Source organism: Myotis daubentonii, chromosome 19, assembly GCF_963259705.1.
Source record: "Myotis daubentonii chromosome 19, mMyoDau2.1, whole genome shotgun sequence".
Lineage (NCBI taxonomy): Eukaryota > Metazoa > Chordata > Mammalia > Chiroptera > Vespertilionidae > Myotis > Myotis daubentonii.
The window spans coordinates 19,059,153-19,081,331 of NC_081858.1; the positions used below are offsets into that span (position 1 = coordinate 19,059,153).

The window sequence follows — 22,179 nt, forward strand, 5'->3', positions numbered from 1 at the left end:
ATGCCCACGAACGTTTGAGAACCACTTGTCTGGATTATGCAAATGAACAGCTGCTCCAGCAGGTGTCTGAGAGCCCCGGAGGAAGCCGGAAACGACTCTCGGGCAAGTGCCCGCTTCCCAGTGTGTTCAAGGTGCTGACCCAGTGCTAGCCTTTGTCCTGGGGCTCTGGGCACCTGTCCTTTCGAAAGAAACACGGAACCAGACCAGACCACGATGTTGGCACAAGATCACACTTTAGTTCAGAGACACATTTGCATAAATACTTGAACGGGAGCCACCCCTGCAGGTGGAGGCCTGAGAACACGTGGCTCTCCACAGCCCTGCAGCCCCGCAGGTGATGGGTTTTTAATACTGAAGAGAGTCATGATCACGTTGGAAGCCAGCTCAGGAGCTTGCTTTGACATTCGCCATTGGCCCCCTGCCCCACACCTCTCTTGGATACTTTTTCCCCTTTGAGGTAGATTATTTATAGGGGAAACCCAATAGAAAACAATTTTTTTTTCCCATTTAACTTTGCTAGTCCTTTGCAAAAAGGCTCAGTGGGTCTCCCGTTTGGTCTGGTGCACTTTTCACCTTTAACCTATGCCCTCTACTTGAACCCAAGCAAGGTCCCATCCACGCGAAAGTAGACATTATATTCGGTTGGCCCATCCTCTCTTCCCCTCCCCGTGCCGGCAGGGCTGGTGCAAGGTGAGACCTGGGTCGACTATGCCACCTCTACACGGAGGGTCACCACAGTGGGGACACTTGTTTGCGCCCCAGCAGCCCGAGTCCATGAGCACAAGACTGGCCCCGCCCCACTCGGTCACAGAGGGCATGGCTGGCTCTCACAGGGCTTGGCATCCTCGGGCTTCAGAGCCTTGTTGCAGGTGGCGGAGGCCTGGCCGCTGGGGTCCCGGCACTCCACGGTCCGCCGCTGCCAGCCAGCCCCGCAGCTGCTCGAGCACGGGGACCAGTCCCCCAGCGCCCACTGCGCGTTGAGCAGCGGCTGGATGACGTTGGTGGTCACTCTCTCTTTGCTGCTCTGGATGCTGAAGTTCACGTCATTGGGGACAAAGAAGGTGTATTTGACTTTGGGGGGAAAGACCTCACCGGGGACTGTCAGGACCTGCACGATCAGAGGCTCAGGCAGGGGCCGGAAGCTCTGTAGCCGCTCCAGGGTGGCGATGGAGCCACTGTACTTCAGGATGGTCCCTTTCACCAAGATGTCCTGCTCTATGGCGGAGATGGCCAGGTTCCCGTTGAGCAGGTACTGCCCGTCCGCGGTCTTCAACGCCAGGTAGTTGCCATCGTTCTGGACCCCCGGGTGGCTCCGCTGTTTCACATCGATGTTCGTGGCACCAGCTGGGATGGTGACGATGTCATTGTAGCCATAACTAGGACAGGAACAGAAAGACACCTTAGGAGCGGTGCCTTCCCAGCCCAGAGCCTAAGGAAGGGAACCTGCTGGTGACTGGGGCTGGTAGACAAAACCAGTAGCAAATAATGATGCAGTCGCCTCGAAGCTCTACATCAACTAGCTGCCGGGGCCGACAACTCCATTTTCAGTGTCGGGGCTGAGCAGGTGAGATGTGTGGGTCTTGACAATAGCACGGGAGCTCCCGAAGGCTGCTCAGAGGGGTTTGCCAAGCCTGGCAGCTCTTGGCTCAAATGAGATCTCAAACACATTTCGTTTTTGCACCGGGATAAAATTGCTACTTTCATAGCCAGAGCTTAAACCCATGTGGGAGAATGCGTTCCACACACTCACTCCAGAATCCGCCGCCTCACCCCACCTCTGAGAGTCCACAGTTCTCTGTATTGGGTTCACATGGCTCTAGGGCAGGAAGTCGGACAGAGGAGCTGCCTTCCGATGGACCCAGATATCTCGAGCCGTGCTTCTGGGTGGATAGGATGCTGTCTTGGGAAACTATTTCAATGCTATTGTAGGGATTTATGTGTCTGGAGGAATGTTAGTTCTTATCTTCTGGGGTAGAAGCATTTGGGTGACACAGGTTGGGAAGAGAGTGAAAGGGACTAAGGAACACAGCCAGTCGGTTCTTCACTATTTTTGCCTTATGCCCAGCTGGGGCCAGCTGCCTAGTCGAGGGCGCATGAAAGTATCCATAAGGCCCCATTGGCGTGGCTCAGTGGTTGAGCATTGACCTATGAACTGGGAGGTCATAGTTGATTCCCAGTCAGGGCACATGACTGGCTTGTGGGCTCGATCCCCAGTGTGGGGCATGCGGGAGGCAGCCAATTGATGATTCTCTCTCATCATTGATGTTTCTATCTCTCTCTCCCTCTCCCTTCCTCTCTGAAACCAATATATATATATATATATATATATATATATATATATATATATATATATATATATCCATGGGCCCATTTGTCTAATGCCTAAGAGAGAGCCAGCTGGGGGACCCAGTATCTGAACATCTCATATTCCAGGCTTCTTTTTTCTATATCCCCTGATTTTAAATTTGAAAAGACCTCTAGGTTGTCTGCTGTGGGCTGATCCTGTTCTCTTGAGCCTGATGAGATGTGAGACAGAAAGACACAGGGGCCCAGAGTGGCTGCATAGCACCTGCCCTTGCCTTCCTCTCCGGAAGTGCCTGCAGCGGCAGGAAGATTATCTAGGAGCTAAGAAACCTGGGTTCTCTTCCTGGCTGTTATGAATGCTCAGTGTGACCTTAGAAGAGTCTGGTCATCTTATGGAACCTTAGTTTCTTCATCTGTAAGTGGGGAATAATAGTGTTGGCCTTGCCCACCTCAGGGATTTATTTTAGGAATCAAACAAGGTCACAGAGGTGAAAGGACTTAAATACTAGGAGCATTAAGCTGTGAGAAAGCGTCTGGAGTGCTCAGACTTATGAAGGCACAGTGGCCTCTGAGGCCATGGAGGCCGCCCTCCCTGTACCCCCTTTTCTAAAGATTCAGCTGCCAAAAGACAGGCTCTCCAGGAATGGGGTGAGATGCCCTTCCCCAAACAGGCCTGGAAGAGCTGCTCTCTGGCAAAGGTCCTGGTTACTCAGTGTAGCTCTATTGTTGATTGACTCAGAGATGATCTATCCCTGTCCCTGTGGCCTCTGGCTGCCCCATGCACGGTCCTCTCTGAGGGCCAGACCCTGTACTGAGTGCTCCCCATGTCCCATCTCATGGCTCTTTACAACGACGCTGAGATATGGAGGACTGCTGACATTTTACCAAGACAATGAAACTCAGCATTCCATGGGTATTAAGTAGCAGCACAATCAAAACTTACGGGACATGATTCCAAAGCCTGTTCTGCTCCTGACCTTGGTGCTGAACTACGAGGAGGCTCACCTGGACGGGTTGAGGGAGCCGGAGACCTTCCTGCATGAGTTGTCGTTGCCCCCGCACACCCCACATTTGTCCAGCTTCGTAGACGAGTTCACCACGTGGTCACAGCCAGCCTTGACACACTGGCCACGGACACAGATGGCCAGGGTCTCTGGCCCACACAGGGTGCCGTCGATCACCTGCAGCAGGAGAAGGGAAAGGAAGAGAGGGGATGGTGGGCACAGAGGCAGCCCCTGGCGGGGGGGTTGGGAGACGGGGTGGTGCTGGTAGGTGCCCTTCATCCTCATCTGTGGTTCTGAGTTCCAAGAGGAGTCTCACCTTGGCCTCAAACACCTTGAACTCACTCCTCCCCCGGGCTCGGCAGAACAATTTGCAGCGGTCCCGGGGGGACACCCCCGAGTACTTGGGGACCCACTGCAGGAGGTTCCCGTCCATGTCGGTGTAATTGTAGGCGTTATACTTCTCACACTGCTGCTCCCGGAAGCTTTTCTCTGAAAAGAGTAAGGAAAGGCATGGAGTGAACACGCCGCGCTGAAGCAGGGAGGACCCAGCTGGAGAAATGCCTGGATTTGGGCGCCTTTTTTCCGCCTGGTTTTGATCCAACCCCAGGACACAGGTCCAGTGTCACCTGGGCCCAGTATTTCTAGGTCCGCCTGACCCAGGTCCACGTGTGACCCTTAGGAGCATCTGGCCTCTGCTGGCCTTTCTGGGATGAATGTCCTTTCTATTGGAGGAAGACATTGTGTTTTACAGATACATAAACTTAGGTGGAAACAGGACAATTCAGTGAGTGTGGGAAGCACAGAGTGACCCCCGGAATTATGTTTTGGGGCCTCTGCTGTCGTGCTCTCTCTTGACTCCCTCAGTGACACTGGACACGTGGCCAGGGACTTCTGGATCTCCAACTCCAGATCCAGTCTCGCCCTACGCCCCACCTGCTGTGATTCTGGGTGTCTGTCGGGGGACTGCATGTGTAGGTGCTGTGATTACCAGCTCGGCACAGTCCAGCTGCACACGATTCCCTCATTAACTGGATTGATTTTCATTGGGTGACACCTCCACGCTCCAGGCTGAGACTCTACATCCTCCATGCCTGAGCTGTCCCTAAATCCTTCCATCACCAGGACAATCTGGTTTTAAGTGTCTCTGTTCCCTCTCAGCACCTCCGTCTCCCTCTCACAGGCCCAGGCCTCCTGGCTTCTCTGTGGCCCTAGTGCCCAGCCTCCTACGCCAGCTGCCTCCTGTCCCATCCTGCTGCCCGCTGCTTCCAGAACAATCGTGGGAGTACGACTTTACTTCACAATCCTGGCATTGAACCTGCTCTCATTACTGAGGTCCTCCGGCTCAGCTGGGCATTTGCGTGGCCGTGGAGACTTTTCACACACAGGTGACTGGGCCCCACTCCTCAGATTCTGATCAGTACACGGAGGGGCCAGGGCTTCTGGTTTGATAATGCTTCCCAGGTGACTGGCCAGGACACCTGGCACTGAAAACGTCTAGATGCCATTTTTTCAGCTTTCATGGACCTTGTCGCCTGCTCTTGAAAAGCCGGCCCATTCCACCTGGTGAGTCACAGCCCTTTGGAGACCTCCCCGTCTCCTGGCCCACCCTCCCAGGCCTCCTCACCCTCTCAGTCCCCAGGCTCTGCTCAGCCCTCACGCCGGCGGGAGCTTCTGACCAGTCCCGGCTCTTCCTTGCTCGGAATTCCTCAGGAGCCAGGAGTCTGTGCTTCACAGATTAAGTTTTACTGGCCTCGTAAAAGGGTCTGGATCTCTAGCTAGACTGCGCATTCCTTGCGGATGGAGACCATGCTCTGTGCATTTTTTTATGTCATTTATAACATTGATTACAGTCTAGAAGCCACACAAGAGGCACTCAGACACTTGTGGACTGAGATGGCTCCTCCCAGTGCATCTGAGATCATGACTGTTGTCCGTGTCTACCTGGCAAACCTTCACCGTTCCAGGGAATGCTTCGCCCGTGTGCCAGGCAGGCTCTCCCAATTCCAGGCAGTTTCCAGAGCCCCTGCCACTGCTGTTTCTCCCGTCTTGCAAGACTGCTGCAGATGCCCCATTAGACACCAAGCCAGTGGCAGGGTGTCTCTGCCCTTGGATGGACCTTCAGCTGCCTGCCAGTACTTCCCGGAGCTGCGCAGGATGGCTGGGACAAAATTCCCAACGACGCCCTCTCACCCGTTCGGCTGCTGCCCGTGCCTGCCTCTGAGGCAGTGCCTGTGCTTTCTAGCGGGTACTCGGGGTAGGGGCACGCCAAGGGAGGTACATGCCAAGGAGCGGTGCCTCCTGGGAAGGTTCTGAGGCAGTTACCACGGCCCCAAGGGAACATGGGCAACTCTCCCCTGAAGGAACATGCACTGGAATCAGATGCAGAAACCCTCCCTCTGGGCTGGATGTGGACTGGGAAGATACTGGAGGTTTGGCTCTGACATTGGCTTTGGAAAACGCTTCCAGTCCGCACACAGACGAGGGTTCAGAGGCCTCCAGGAGGCATGTTACCCCAAACCCAAGCCTTCTCTGCAAGCCTCCTCCCCCAAACGAGTTTGGTTAGGAGTGACATCCTCTATCTCCACATCTGGGAAGGCCAGGGCTGCTCCTCTCCCGGGCTTTGCCACCCCTACCCCCTCCGCATGAGGAGAGCTGTCCTGGGGCGCTAGGGGCTGCCCTAAAACTGGGTCTGGGTCACAGGAAGGCGCTGCCTTGGGATCGGGAGACACTGCCTGCTCCGTCCTCCTCTGGGGATCTTAGGCGGGTGTGGCCATCAGTGATGCTTACCACTAGGGGGACATTCCTCCGTGTGGCAGGACTGGTACTTGGTTCTCCGCCCCAGGCAGTATCTCCCTCCGTTCTGAGGCTCGGGGTCCTTGCACTCGCGGTGTGAGAACTGCACCCCTCCTCCGCAGGTCCGGGAACATTCTCCCCAAGGCCCCCAGGCGGCCCAGCCTCCGTCCACCACGGCCTGCAACACAGAGCCTCCGAGTCAGGAGCTGAGATAGGAATGGGGCATGGGGTTCAGTACCCCGCCCTAACCATTCGTTTCATGGCCGCGTGGCCTGCTTGGCTGTGGGCTCTGTGAACAGAGGCCGGCGCACGGCGACCGTCCAGCGTCTGAAACAGCGCCTGGCCCTCAGCAGGGCATTCAGTGTTGGTTGTCGAATGAAACTCTTTCATGGGAATAAGGTTGGCTCTATCATAGCAGTTCTTCACTGGGGGCGTTTGGAAGTGTTTAGAGACATTTTGGCTGTTACAGCTGGAGAGGGTCTATGCCGCTGGCCTCGAGTGGGGAGAGGATGAGGGGCTGCTAAGCACCTAGCAATGCACAGCCAACCATGAACAAGACACCCCCCTACCTCCAGCCCCCCCCCCCCCCCCCCCCGTCACTATGCCGGGGTTGAGGAGTCCTGGTCTAAAGCAATAACCGCTGGGAGGTGTGGCTGCCGGTCGGCCAGCCAGGTCAGGGGCCAGATGGTCTCTGGGAAATAAACAGAGCTGCTTCGACTTTACAGCTGGCCTGTGAGGGCAAAGCTTGGCCACTGGTGCGCTCAAGGGTTTTCAAACTGAAAATAATTTTTAAAATGAAAAAAAATAATAACATTTGCTTATATAAAAAATGAAAAATACAGAAAAGTGTGAAAAAGAAAGGAACACATTAAAACAGTGTAACTAGCTGGGCTGATGTGGCTCAGTGGTTGAGCGGCGACCGATGAACCAGGAGGTCACTGTTTGATTCCCCATCAGGGCACATGCTAGGGCTGTGGGCTCGATCCCCATTGTGGGGCCTGCAGGAGGCAGCTGATCAATGATTCTCATCATTGATGTTTCTCTCTTTCCCCCTCTCCCTTCCTCTCTGAAATCAATGAAAATACATTTTAAAAAGTGTGTAACTACCCAGATAAAAAACCATTGGCATGATTTTCATCAATATCCTTCCATATTTTTGCTTAGACTATATAATCATAAAGGTGCGATGCTTTTTATTTTACACAGATATAGTATTAGATGAGAAATAACATGCCATGAGCATCCATGTCAACCGCTCCCGGCACTGAGCGTGGCTCTGGCCTGGGGAAGGTTGCACGGACCCCTCCCTACCCCTCTCCTCAGTGATGTGTGAAGGTCACCCTACAGGAGAGGGAGACCCCTGGACCAGAAGCTCGGTGTCTGATGGGAGGATGCGAGGCGGCTGAGGGTGAAGCCGTGACTCCCAGCCCGGCTCAGGCTTAGAACCGGGCACCGGAGACCCAGTGCCGAGAACACTGTCACAGAGAACAGCCCTGGGGAGAGTGACTGCTCGGGCCACCCTGGTGTTCAGTGCTGGGCCGGGACCAGGCTGCCTAACTCCACGGATGCCGTTTCACAGGGGCGGCTCAGGGACTGGCGGCAGGAGAAATGTGAGCAGCCCACGGCTTGGAAGGATTAAGAGCAGGGCAAAGGAGCGAATCATTTAAAACTCTCAGCGGCATTGCCTTGGATTCTCCTGCAGATTCGCTGTGTCCGGGGCCAAGTTTTCTCTGCCTGTCAGAGCCCGTCTGGTTCCTCCTCCCCTCCCGCTCCCTGAGTATGGAATCCCCACAGTCACTCTCATTCTCCCAACCTCTCATTATAAATTCAGCTCAGACATGGGTAGGATATGAGCCCTCTCCCTTCATTTGATGGAATGTCCTCTTCCAGGCCACTCTTATCTGTTTATAAAGACTCCAGAGTGGCTTCCGTTTACCGAGTGCCCAGGCTCTGGTCTTGTGGCCGGAGTGTCTCCTATAATCACCAACCTCCACAGCCTCCAGGTCAGCTCCAGAGCATCCATCCCACAGGGAGCTCCCCCCAGGCCCCGGCACCGGTGGCATCATCCATTCACTACAAGCTCAGCTTCGAAGGCTCCGTGTTTGGATAAATATGCTTTGTTTTGTTTGTAACAATATGACTGGCCCAGTGGGCATGGCTCAGTGGTTGAGCATTGACCTATGAGCCAGGAGGTCGCGGTTCAATTCCTGGTCAGGGCACATGCCAGCAGGCAGCCGATCAATGATTCTCTCTCATCATGGATGTTTCTGTCTCTCTCTCCCTCTCTCTTCCTCTCTGAAATCAATAAAAAGATTTTTAAAAATATGAGTGATTTTACTTAGAAGTCCTGATTGCAGCCTAGCCCAGAGTCCCTTAGTTCCTTGCTGTCAAGTGTGGTTTCTCCGCACAAACAGCTCTCCCTACTCTGCCCCTCACCCCACCCCACCCCACCCCACCCACCCCACCTCGGTGTCCCCAGGAGCCATTGCTCACCTTGGGCCTCTCCACTTCCTCTGCAGGAAGACAGCTGCCATCCCAGCAGAGGTGCCCGGGCCCGCAGGGCGTCCCGTCCGCCCAGGGCAGGCTGCCGTTCTTCGTGTGGCAGAGGGGCTCGGCGCCATCCCTGTGGCACCAGAGCTGGGCGCAGATGTCCTGCGCAGAGGTATTGGGGCAGTGGCGGAAGCCCAGCCCGAAGATCTGCCTGCACTGCTGGTCCAGCTCATAGAGCGCCCGTTGCCCCGGGAGGTCGGTCGGGAGGGGCAGGGCCGAGGTGGGGGCGTCGAGGAGACAGTCTCCTGAGAAACGGAGGAAGCAGAGGCCAGAGTCAGGGGCCCGTTTCCTCTCTCACCCCCGCATGGCTCCCATAGGACCCCCCAAATCCCGATGGACAAGTTTAAGGTCTAGACATCAGCTTTCCCTTGACCTCAATCTAAAAACTCAACACTCGCCATCCAGACAGAATCTGTCCCATTTTCGACTATCAGTCACAACAGTTATCTTCAAGATCGGATTTCCTTTGTTTTCCAGAACATCTTACCTGACTCAGTGTTTACCCAGCAAACTGTAATACTAATGTAGGTCAATGTACCCGGGGGTGTAAATGAACTCTTAAAAACCATGGCCTGCAAAACGAAGCCCCAGGGCTGGTGTTTGGATAATCCATCATTTTTGTATTATATGTGAGCCTGCCTCCTTCAAGGGGAAGAATCAGAAAGAAATTGTGTTTCACTGTTTTGCTCCACAAACCAAGCTGTTTTAGCCAGGCGCACGCTCCCGGCCCACCTGGGCCCCCCACTCCCTGCTCTCTTTGCCTTGCTAAGCGATCCTACAATGTCCCACTCCAGCCTCACACTCTTCCCTCCTCTGCGCTGCAAACATTCTTCCGCTCCTTCCAGCTCTGTTCTTCCACTCCTCCCAGCTCTGTTCAGACCCACCTCCTCCGGCCAACTCCACCTGCTTTGTGACTGAGTCTAGATGAGCCCGGGACTCAGGCTGCTGGACAATGGGCAAGGAGGAGCATGCTCTGTGGGGATGGGGAGGCCCTGGCACAGGTCGAGGGGCAAGGGCCAGATCTCTGAAGCCTCTTCTAACCCTCAATGGCTATGATGCTTCCTGATGCAGCTCAGTAAGGAGCCCGCCGGGCAGAGCGCCGCTGCCAGCAGCTGGCCAGGGAGGCCTACCGTGCCCACCGTCCAGGAGCTCTGTGAGGTACATGGCGCTGCAGGGAGACCAGGGCAGTGTCTTGTTGAGGTGGACGAAGAGGGGCGCCATCATGTGGTGCTTGCCCATGGGCCCAAAGAGCCGTGCACAGGGCTTGGAGTCGTCGTGGGGCATGCCGAGGACGTGCCCTGGGGACAGAGAGAGACCCTCGGTCTACGTTCACAGCCTCCACTGCTTGGCAGCCCTGCCCACCCTGCTCCAGAGCTCCCATGGAGAGAGAGAGAGAGAGAGAGAGAGAGAGAGAGAGAGAGAGAGAGAGAGAGGAAGAAGAAGAAAAAGAGGAGGTGGAGGAAGAGGAGGAGGAGAAGAACGGAGAGAAGGGAGGGACTGAGGGAGCAGCATGCCCTCTTCTTATTCCTTTTTTTTAAAATATATTTTATTGATTTTTACAGAGAGGAAGGGAGAGGGATAGAGAGTCAGAAACATCGATGAGAGAGAAACATCGATCAGCTGCCTCCTGCACACTCCCCACTGGGGATGCGTCCGCAACCAAGGTACATGTCCTTGACCGGAATTGAACCTGGGACCCTTGAGTACGCAGGCCGACGCTCTATCCACTGAGCCAAACTGGTCAGGGCCTTATTCCTTTTTTTTAAAAAAATATATTTTTATTGATTTCAGAGAGGAAGGGAGAGGGAGAGAGAGAGAGAGAAACATCAATGATGAGAGAGAATCATTGATCAGCTGCCTCTTGCAGGCCCCACACTGGGGATCGAGCCTGAAACCCAGGCATGTGCCTTGAGCAGGAATGGAACGGGTGACCTCCTGGTTCACAGGTCCACGCTCAACCACTGAGCCATGCTCGGCCCTCTTCTTATTCCTTAAAGACCTTTCCACTCTGGGCTTTTCCCTTCCCAGAAGCTTTCTCAGAGCACGAGGAGCACGGGCAGCCTGCCTTGAATTCACATGCACCTCAGTTATTCGCTCGCTCTCTCTTCACCATCCATCTTCCCAGGTTCTTACCGCTTAGCTTGGACACACATCGCAACTTTACCAGGACCTGTTTCACATCTGGGCATTTTCCTGGCGATCCCTGAGGATGGCTCAGTTTAACATGTAGGCCTCGTGCTCAGGGTGGGAATGCAGAAGGCACAGTACGTATTGGCATGGGACCATTCTGTCGGAATCAGGAGGGGGACCTGGCTGACCGGGAAGGCCCGCGATTGCTCAGAGCTGTGTGAGCCTGGGTCTGGAAGAGGCAGCGTGGAGCAGGCGGGCAGGGCGGCTCTTACCTAGCTCGTGGGCCAGCGTGTAGGCCGCCTGAAGCCCCTCGTCCTCGATCACAGAGCAGCTCTTGCTGGGGTCACAGATGGTGCCAATGTCCGCCACGCCCAGGGTGTCGCACATCCCCTCCTTCCCACAGAAGTTCTGCGAGGCGGAGAGGGTGAGAGCATGAGAACGGACAGAAGACATCTTCCTATTCCTGCTCCTCCTGAGTCGAAGGACATTTTATAAGCCCAGATCCCTCTTTCTTCACAAAGGACACTGGTTTAGGGAAGACCGTTTCTTCTTCTACATTGGCCTGTGCTGGGCTGGCTGGGGCTTGGACGGCTTGTTGGGGGAGGCAGGCCAGCACAGCGGCTCTGAACACGGAGCCTGGGCTGGGCTGTGGGCACCGCCGCTTTGTGACACTCTGTGCCTCAGTTTCCTCGGTTGTAAAACGGGGAACTGTACAGCGGAACTTGCCTCGTGGGGTTGTTGTGAGGACTGAGGAGTAGACAGAGCCTTGTGCACATGACTACACTCTCTAGCCTTGAGGATGCTGCCCACCTGGAGTTTCAATCTCACCAGGTAGATGGGCAGCCTCCTGATTTGGGGAAATCGCGAGGGTAATGGCTTGGCTACCTGGCCATATGTTAAACCATCACCGCAGAGGGACCTCTTCTCTAATTCCCACTCCAGATCTCTTACTGGACGGCGTGTCCTCTAGTTATGACCTCAGCAGACAGCTGGTCACAAACATTTGGAACAGAGCCTGTATGGCATTCCTCCCCTTCCCTTGCAAATACCTCACACTTGTCCTCATGACCTCCTCCCCCTCCTCATTCCACACTCGAGGCTCCCAGCTGGGGCCAGCGGGGAGGCAGTCCCTACGTTCGGGCAGGCCCAGGAGCCCTGGCCCTGGTCCTCCCTTTGACCCAGTCACCCCACCCCAACCCCACCTTCCCCCTCTCCCCGGGGTCTCCGGAGCCCATCCACAGACCTGTCTGGTGAGCAGGATGGCCGTGTCGAAGTGTCCTGGGTTCCGGTCGCTGTGATAGTTGAAATGCTGCTGCCAGTTGCAGAAGCTGCGCAGGGTAAGCCCACCATTGTCAGACACCCTGGGGCCCTGCGCCTCATCTTCCACGATCAGCACTTTCACCACCACCAGGTGGATGGAATTGCGAATGCTGGGGTGCTTGTAGATGCGGGCCGCCACCGACATGAGGGTCAGGATGTGGTTCTGTCGGGAAGGAGGGGAATAGGAAGAGTGAAGGGTTCCATCTCCCAGCCCGTCGCCTGCCCACGGCCATCACCTCTTGTTACCCACCCCGTGTGCCCCGCTCTGGGCCGAGTGCCCGATAAATAGCATCTTGTTGAAAACTCATAGCCTCCAGACCCTTCATTTCACATAAAAGCCAGTTGCGTCCCAAGATCACAAATCTACGGAGAGCACGGCCAGCATGTGAGCTCAGACTGCCTGGCTCTGAAGCGCGTGCATGTAACATCTTGACCAGACACATGTGGCCATGTAAATCAAAGTCCATTAAAAGCCAGCGAAACTGAAATCACAGCTCCCCCGTCGCACTGGCCACATTTCAAGTCTGTTGATAGCCATCTATGGCTTGTGGCCACTGTATTGGACTGAGCAGACAGAACGTTCCACCCTCACGGAAAGTTCTAAGGGACCAAGCTGGTTATTCAGCCTTGACCTTCGCACTGGCCGTCTCCCTGCCATGCCCCTCTCCCCCCTCTTCTCCATTCTCAGCCCAGAAGCAGTGATCTGAGTGCTCCAGGTGAGTAGAATTTCCCTCTGAGTGTCCAGCATTCTCCTGATGTCTGCGGGGCAAGCCTACTCTGCAGGATGAAATGTTAACCCTGAAAACTTGGCTCTGGTTGTCACGGCAAACAATAGCTACTCTGCTCCCGGTGCAGGACCCACACTTCACCAATGTCACCTCTTTACATGCTCACAATAACCCTGTGAAGCGGTACCACAGTCCCTACGTCTAAGGCCACACCGCTCTTCAAGCCAGATGCGGCCCAGGCCTGTCCGTCTCTGGGGCCCACAATCTTCTCATTAAGTATCCCAGTGCTCGGCCTCCTGGCATTTGCCTGGACAGCCCTGAAGGGCTTATTCCCGTCTGCCTGGGGCTTGAGCGAACCCTGTGGGCCTAATGAGGCCCAGATGCGGAGGCTCACACCTGCTTCCAGTCCCACCCAGGCCAGCTGAGACAGCCCACGTCATCGCTGGGCCTCTGTCCTGTCCCCGGGCTGCCAGCTGCTCCCACGCCTTTGGAGGAGGCCAGGCTGGGGCTCACGCTCCTGCCTCTAAGCGCGCATTCTCTTGGGTTATTTTGCAGAAGAGGAGACAAAGGGGCAGAGGCAAGACTGTCTTCAGCCGTGAGTGTGGCCAGCTGAGCAGCCAACTCGCTGGCCCCGCTCTCTGTTCTCTGGGGCACCGTCTCTAGGAGCCTCTCCTTTTCTCTCCGGTGATCTGGAAGGTGGGAGTGGAAGGAGGGGAAGGGAGAGTGAAAGGCTAGAGAGGGACATTCCGCCGTCTGGGGCCATGTGTGGGAGATCCAGACGAATCGCATCATTTGTGAATGGGATCTGTCTGTTCACCTCCCAGGCGACAAGCCAGGCATTTTGTAAGCCCTACAGACAGAGGTTGGCAGGTTGTTGAGGGTGTCAAGTACTCCGGCTATGTTTAGGCTGATGTAAACATCTTATCAGCAAAGCTGAAACTTGGCGCTCTCGCTCTTGGAGTTGGATTCCTAAGGGAAAAAAGCAATCACATCATTATGCAACCAGGGGTGAGGGCTGAAGAATGGTAGCTTGCTGAGGCCACTTCCTGTCCAGCCCTTCACGGCTCCCAGGGGGCAGAAAGAGTGTCCTGGCCTCTTGCCCTAGGAAGGGCCAGAGTCTGATGGGCCAGGAACCAACTCCTGGGACTTCTTCCCAGGCAACCTGCCACTCTCCTCATAAGAATTCTTCCCTTTGAGTCCTGATTTCATAATCTCGCAATTGGGGAGGTGATGTCTCACAAAGAAGGTGTGGAGATAAGAGATGCCAGCTGCTCAGCACTGACTCCAGAAAATTATACACGGAACCGAAGACTTGAGGTTTGAGAGGAGTCTGCAGTCCCAAGCTGGGCAGGTCAGACCGAGGCTCCTCAGGCCAGCAGCTGTGTGGACACCATACAACGGCCAAGTCCCCAGGGTAAACCAAGCAGCCTGGTGTGAACTGCCCCCCAAAGGATGGGGTGAAGCATCAGACGCTCCCCAACACTGAGAGGTTTTTTAGGGGGGTCTTCTCCTTTGCAGCTGAGGTAGCTCCTAGCATCTTCTCCAGATGAATGACTGCTGTGCTGAGCCGCCTAGAGGGCCATTTCCTTTGGCCTTCTGGTATTTGTCTGGACAGCCCTAAGGTTTTATTCCCTTCTGCCTGTGGCTTAGACGAGAGGTTAGATCTGAGAATTATCAGAAGATAATTTCCATTGCATTGTGGTCCTGTGTTTCTGTTAAAAATCCCCAAACCTTGTCCCACTTACCCACCTTTTCTGTCACACTGAGCTTTTGGAGATGAAGGGTCACCATCCCCAGCGTTAGCTCCTCTGAGAAATGGTGGCAGGAATGCCTGACACCTGCAGGGGAAGGACCACTGGGCCTTGGTGGGGTGGTGGCCTGAGTTGGTGAGCCTCCGATTCTCAGCCAACCCCCTAGGCCTGAGTTACGGTCTCTCCGGGAAGTGGCTCAAGAGCCAGGAAGGAGAAGGGCAGATGGCTCGCTCCACCACCTGGTGTCTATTTATACCTCCCTGCACCCCAGTGCAGGCTGCCGGCTGAGGCGTGTGGGTAAGATTGTGCCCCTGTGGATGGGGTCCCAATACAGCAGACAACTTCCCACAAGCACGGCCGGTAGGCTGGACAGAGCCCAGGGCCAGCAGGCCCGTGGTGTTAAAAAACACACACACCCTGCTCTTGAGTGACTGGGGGTCGGACGCCTTTCACTCTTGTTGGGAGGGCGGGCCATCTTTCTGGGAGTCTCCTTCTCCACGGGCTCCCGCAGGACATGGAAAAGAGAGACCTTCCCCAGCCAGTTTAGGGAAGTTTTTTTTTCTTTTGATTCTTTGAGCTACAAACAAGGAGATCCCACCCCAGAGCTCTGGTGCAGCCAAAGCCACGAGGGTGGAGCCGAGGGGAGGCTGGGCCTGGGTCCAGTGTCTTTCCAGCAGCCTCTTCTGCCCCCAGTGCCACCCGCTCTGCTCTGCTCACTGGCTCTGTGCACTGTGGGTCCTCCCGCTTTTCCTGGCGGCGGGTCTGGGAGACGTGAGGAGAGGGAGGTGGACACACGGAAACCCTCTGACCTCAGCAACTGCTCTTCTCCTTTTTTCCTTCTGGGCATCTCTCTAGGGCCCGAGACTGTGCTGAGGAGGCGGAGGTGGGAAGAAGAAAGGAAAAGGAAAGAAGCAATAGGAGAAGAGAGGGTCCTACACGGGTGTCCTTCATTTCTCCTCGTTCTCAGGATGTGTAGGCAGTTAGACATGAGCAGAGCAAGGACGATGGGCCAGGTACGGAGGTCACCAGGGCCCTGGGCGCCAGCAAAGGACAATGGTAGGGTAGGAACTCATCCCCAGGGTGACCTTTCTTCCCAAGCATATCACTGGTCATGTGTATTGGACCCCCTGACCTTTCTTCCCTGGAGATAACATCTAAGCCTCCGTTGTATTTCAGCTCCAGGCCCAGAAAAGCAGCAAAACCAGACAAGCAAAACCACGGCCAACGCAGAACCAGCTACATTGAATAATGACCCCTTGCCCTGGTGCCCACTTAAGCAGGGGAGCCCCCAACCCTGAAAGGACACACCTGGAAAGCTGCTGAATATTCTCCTGAGATCTTCCCCTGGGACCTCCCCTAAAATTTTCCCTCTTAAAACCTTTAGGACAGAGGACCCAGCTGGCTCTCCCCTCCTGGGAGCAGCCTGAGCCTTTCCCTGCCTCCTGCCCCTCCCCATCCCCTCAGGGGCATTGCCTTGACCGCCTGAGCCTTTCCCTGCCTCCTGCCCCGCCCCATCCCCTCAGGGGCATTGCCTTGACCGTCCTCACTTCTAAGCTCCAAGGGGCCTTCCTTTACCTCTATAACTTGCTACCTAAGCCAGTTTTTGTTTTTTTTCTATAAATTACTTCTTCTATCTCTGATTTTCCAAATAAACATTCTCTTAGAGTTTGGGTCTTGGCTCTGAATTCTTTCCTTAGCCAGAACTCAAGTACCGAGGTTGCTGAACCCAGGTCTGGTCTGACCTCACTGGTCTAATACCTGGTGCCGTTCTTGCTACCCAAACAAAAAACAGCAAGGGCGAGGCCACCTCTCCGAGGCACAAACTTATCAGAACCACAAGGAGTCAAGCATGAAACTCTGAGCCAAGCAAGCTGGAAGGAGACCCTCTCTGCCACGGGACAGCGGAGGGGACACAGCAGTGGCGGGCTATGATGGCAGGTGACCACACTGCGCTCCTACTCTGACAAATGCCATCACTGAAGGCAACTCCAGTATCAGTTATGCTTTGTCGAACACCTACTATGTGCCAGGCACCATCACCGAAGGCAACTCTAGTATCAGTTACGCTTTCTTGAGCACCTACTATGTGCTGGGCACTAGTTCGGCTGCTTTCCATATATATTGTATCCTCAACACACTGCCAGGACATTGGGATACTTGTTCTGGCGAAAAATTAAGGTACCTTGCTCAAGGACACTCCGTTACTTCCGTTACCCTTCAAAGCAGATCCTCTTCAACGTGACACTGACTGTCTCCCCGTTTACTGCCTGGAGGAAAACTACAGCACAGAGTAAACAAACGCAAAGCACAAAAGCAAACAACCTGGCCTTGACGTCATCTAGGCACACACCCCACCCTTCACCCCCGGGGCAGGCGGATGACGAATCAGAAACCTTTGCATATTAAGGCATTTTCTTTGGAAAAGACTTCATATTGCTGATCACTCTGACTGCAGCAGACAAAAGAGATAAAAAAAAAAAAAGACTCATTCCTTTGCCAGTGGGAGAACATAATTCGCATGGACACGACACTTGTCCTTCATCCACGAAGACTTGGGTGGCTAGAGAGAGTGGGGCATGCATCCGTTTCTGTTATTTTTCCAAAGCAGGTCACTTCTGACCACCTGGGACTATGCTGGGATTATGCTGGGCAAAGTGGAATACATAGTCACTTCAGTATCAGGGCTTGCGGGCGACATTTTCCCCAGAGGATATGGTTAAGGGGAGACGAAATGGCTATGACTTAGCCCTTCCCTGAAACCACTCGCAGGTAGCTTGACATCTTGGGAAACCTCTCGTCTGCTCTGGGGACAATGGGCGCCACTCCAAGGACCCTCTCCGCGGAGAAGGGAATTCGGAAGCTCAGCTCACCCTTGACCCCTGACAGGTCGATTTTCCAGACTGAGTGGGGAGCTGCTGGGCCCACCCTCCCTCCCGCTCCAGTTTCATCCAGAGCGACTAGCAGCAGCCGGAGGCAGACGGAGTTAATGCTCTCTTCCGAGGTGGTCCCTCTTTTCAGAAAGCCCCCTTTGTCTGGGCTCCTTCCCTCTGAAACCAGATAAGAAGGTGGGAAGCAGGGGCCCCTCTGAGAAAGGATTAAGTGAACTGAAGAGCACGGAGCTCTGGGAAATTGTGGCTCAGCCGTGAGACCAGCCTGGAGCCCGGCTGCTTCTTTCTCTCGGCCTTTATGGCGGTTTCTTCTCGGTATCGGGTTTGGTGGGGCATCTTTGGACAGCTGGATTCAAGGACCCGTTCCCTCAGTATGGACAAGGGGCAGGGGCCCACAGAGCCATAGTCACAGGCCCTCGCGGAGCTATAGGCAGCCGGGCACAGAAAACAGCACTGCCCTCCGGTTCAGGAGACGGGACCTGCAGAGTCACACGTGCTGCGCGAGCTGCACCTTCGGCTCCTAACCCCTCACAGGTGTTCCCGCTGAGCTGATGCGTGGAAACCCCTCCTCAAGCTGAACGCACTGGCTTCCCCGCACAGTGCTGACCTTTCTCGAAGATTCGTCATGAAGCAGCCGCACAGGTTACCCGGTCCAGGTATCTCTCTTCAGAGATGAGGAAGCCCAAGCCCTTGAGGGGGTGAAGCTCTCCGCATCCTCATCATGTGCCTGGTCACTAAGACACCCCAAAGTGCCTCTGTCCGTGTGATGAAGGCCCCGGAGACCCCTGAGAAAGTTACTTATTCTATTTTGGGGAGAAGGGTCTGGGCAGGCAAGGTCTTGGGGAACCAGGCTTGACATTCATTCCCGGCTGAGCTCATGGGCCCATTTGGGAAGCCCAGGGGATGAAGCGAGAAGTTCAAGTTTCCCCTGTGGCATCTCCACAGCTGGTGAGGGGCCTGTGGGCAATCATAACACCAGCTGTCCCTCCGCCCTGCCCCGCCCCAGCAGGGGTGCAGGTGGGCTGTGACACGAGACCCAGGGAGAGGACTTCTCTTTGAGGTGTAAGGCCTAGCAGTAGACACCTGAGGGAGAGAGACGTAGCCTTCACAGGTGCCCGATGCCCATGCTGATGTGCTCTCCTGACCTGGGCTAGCTGGGCGCAGAGCTACGCCGCTGTGAGTGTATGCGGAGGGGCAGGCATGGGGTAAGCCTACGCTAGGCCATCTAGCCAGGCACCCTATGAGGCGGCATCCCAGGCGGCTCTGCGAGGAGAAAGCCGACTTGTCCGGTGCAGCACACTTGGGTCAAAACGCAGCCAGCCTCCTGCTCAGGGGCCTGGGCACCCTGGAGCCCAGCACCAAGCCACGCCTGCTTCTCCGTGGCGCTGGTGTCTGCAGAGGTCAAGTGCGTCCTTGAGGCAAATGCTCAGTATCTTCAGTGTCAAGGTGAGCTCAGTGAGCTCAGAGGGCGAGGCGGGAGGAAGTTTAAGAAGGACATTTTCGGCTCCAGGGACTGACAAGCAATCGCTTTCTCTGCAGCTTCTCTGAGGTCTTGTTATTCGTATCTCCTGGTTCCCAGGCAGATGTTGGACACTGGTCCACGTGTGGGGAGGGGCCCAGCAGCTCAGCTCTGGGTTTGCAATGAACGTACTTCAGTCTCTTTCTGCCGTTGCACCCTAGTAGCCAGGCCTGCGGGTCCTCGCCCGGGATGGGAGAAGCCCCTCCTGTCACCCTGTCTAGGACTTGCAGGGTAGGCGGGGAAACAGGTAGGAGGTCTGTGTAGACCCAGAGCCTGAGGGGCAGACCGCCTGGAGGGCTCGCAGCTGTCTGGCCATGCTCTGGGGGAAGGCAACCCCGTGACTGATAAACAGACACAACCGACAGCATGCAGAGGGGCCCACCCAGGTTTAACCTGACCCTGCAGTGGCTAGAGGAGCAGCCACATGAACCTCTCACCTCCTAGTCTTTCCATCCTTCCATCTAGAATGCATTTCCCAAGGACTGTGGAGTGAGAAAGATGGGGTGCGAAACAGAAGGGCTGACTGCGTCTTGTCTGGCCTCTTTTGCACGGGTGATGCCGAAATGCTCGGATAGGGTCCCCAGCCGAGATTGCCATCACTGTCAGTGTTCACTGAGCTGCTCCAGGGGCCACGAACCCTGGTTCAGGGCACTGTGACCTCCAGGTGGGCCAGTTCTCTACCTGGCACATTACCGGTTCTGTGTTCCCCGGGGAAGAGAGAGTGCCACCCCCATACTTCCCCTGGTCTGTGGGCAACACAGACTTTCCTGCAGGGTCTGCAACACCTTTGAATCTAGTTAGAAACCATCTGGCCACAGGGGCTATGCCCTGGATGTAGCTTTCCTGCCCCAGCTCGGCGGAGAGCTGGGTCTGGGCTCCGATCAGCTGGGGTGGACCAAGTATATAGTTCTGGTTCCCCTAAGAACAGTCCCTGAAGAGTTCCTATCCCCACTCCCTTCTCCCCTCCCTTTCCCACTGAAGCTTCAGTTTCCTGGACTGAGCCCCCAGGCAGAAACTCTGGTTCCCTCCCTTCTGTGCAGATGCTGGCACTGCCAAGTTCTGCGGGGCTGGGCGCCAGGCTGGCAAGGTAGTCCACACCCCCAGCCCCCTGATCAGAACCAGCTGGGCACCCCGAAGTGGGGCAGCCCCTTTCCAGGTTCAGTTCCCTCCAAACCATATCTTATTTATGGGAACCTCCGTGCTGTTTGCAAGGGAATGAAATAGCCACATCTTCCCATGGCAGCCTCTCCCATCTGGAGACAGCAGAGGGCTGAGAAATGGGGTGGGCGTTTTCCCAAAACGCTCAGTTTTCATCTGTGTTGGGAGAGGGGGTGCTTAAAACCCATTTCAGTTCAGTTTGCCGAGAACTCTGTGAGATTTAGGAAGGGAGGGATGGCGGGGGTGGGGGGGTGGGAAGAGCAGCTGAGAGGGGGAGACGTTGGGGCCTCACCCTAATTTGGAAGGGACGTGAGGGGGCAGTAGGTAGCCCAGGTGTCAGAGGTTAAGCCAAGAGTTCCCGCGCGTTCTCAGAACGCCAAGAACCTTGTTTGGGAAGAGTGAAGAACATGAAGGATTTTCTGAGGGACAGAGAAGGGGAGCATTTGGGGACTCCGGGAAGGGACAGGGGACCTCCCCGGGTCAGATCGAGTCCTACCTGCAGGTCGGGTCCATAGAAGGCCGCCATGGACGCATCCGCCACCAGCAGCGTCTCCACGAAGCGAGCCTCGGACACAAACCGCTTGGTCCTGCTCGCGGCCCCGCGAGGTGCCTGCAGCTCGCGGGCGCCTTCTGACTCCTTTTCTTCGCTTTTTTCGTCCGGTGCCGCGTCCTTCTCTTCCTCCTCGCGCTCCTGCCTGGGACCGTCGCCCATCCGCGCCCCCCACGCGGGTCCTCGGGGGAGGGGGTGGGCCGGGGCGCGGCGCGCGCCGGGGCCCCAGCGCCGCAGGAGGTGCGGCCGCTGCAGGGCGTCCCCCGCGCCCCGCGGCTGGATGGTGAACTCCTCGCCGTCCAGCAGGAACGAGCCGCTCAGCCCGCCGCACAGGCTGACGGCGGCCAGGGACCCCGGCGCCCCGTTCACGGTGCCCGAGAAGAAGCAGGCGCGCAGCTCGCGCTCGCCCCCGGCCGCCGCGCCGGAGCCCCCGAGGCTCTCGATCTTGAACTCCGGCGCCAGGAAGCTGGCGTCGGGCGCCAGGCGCAGGACGAAGCTCCGGCCGAAGGCGGACAGGTGGAGCGCCAGCTCGCCCGCGCCGCCCGCCAGCCGCGTGGGCACCACCAGCTCCGAGGCCGGGCCCCCGGCTCCGGGCGGGGCCGGGGCGCCGCGGGCCAGCGGCTGCAGCAGCAGGGACAGCAGCAGGAGCGGCGGCCACCGGGGAGCGGCGCGGGGCATGGGGGCTCCGGCGGCGGCGCGCGAGAGGGGAGAAGCCGGCCCGGCGCGGGCAGGTGCTGGCGGCGCGAGCGCGGCCGGGCCGCTCCCTCTAGGAAAAAGGAGATCAATCGGGTCGCGGAGCGACTCGGCCCGCGGGGCCCTGTGGCCGCCCGGTCCCCTGGCGGCCCCTCCGGCCGCGCACGCCGCTCCTCCGCGCCTGCTCGCCGCTCAGAGCGCGAGTAACTGGAGCCCCGAGCCGCGCGCCCGCCCGCCCTTCGCCCTGGCCTCGTCCCCACCCCGGGAAGCACCGAGTGGGCTGCCGAGCCCTTCGTATTTATACTTCCTTCCCGGCTTTGACATAAGAGGTTTATTTTTGATCGCTCACTATTCCCGTTTCCCCTCCCCTGGGATGGGAGAGAGAAACTTGAAAAGAGGGAGCGCGAGAGGAGAGAGAGAGAGGAAAAAAAAAAATTGGATGAAATGTAAAACCAATCAGGAGTCAGCGGGCCTCGCTCCCCTCTCCATTCCCCACCCTCCCAAGTGTCAACTCCAACTTTTTTCCCCTTCCCTTTACGCACGGTCCCACATTAACTCCTACGGCGCTGGGCCGGCCCTTCAGAGTCCTCAGGGAGGCCCCAGGCGCTGCCCCCTTTAAGGCCAAGTGTCTAGGACGCATTCTCTGAAGTGGCTTCTGCGTGGCCCCCAGCGACAGCATTCAGATCCCTGTAGCAGCCACTCTGGGCATCCGATTGTGTAGAAGAGAGGTCTCCTCCAGAGAAGGTTCCAGAGCTTTTAATTGTGAAGCAACGGAGAGAGATGGGAAAGAT

General features: G+C 56.4%; 1 protein-coding gene across 1 annotated transcript; it reads right to left on the bottom strand.

The window, feature by feature from the left end:
• Nucleotides 1–216: 216 nt before the first annotated feature.
• Nucleotides 217–21,777, bottom strand: ADAMTS8 (ADAM metallopeptidase with thrombospondin type 1 motif 8). The gene is made up of 9 exons (XM_059675915.1): nucleotides 20,642–21,777; nucleotides 12,025–12,264; nucleotides 11,054–11,189; nucleotides 9,782–9,949; nucleotides 8,595–8,896; nucleotides 6,096–6,279; nucleotides 3,625–3,797; nucleotides 3,310–3,485; nucleotides 217–1,376 (listed from the first exon to the last, which is right to left on the bottom strand). Exons 1-9 carry the CDS (start codon nucleotides 21,371–21,373, stop codon nucleotides 806–808), a joined length of 2,682 nt encoding a protein of 893 aa, XP_059531898.1. The 5' UTR covers nucleotides 21,374–21,777; the 3' UTR covers nucleotides 217–805.
• Nucleotides 21,778–22,179: the final 402 nt, after the last annotated feature.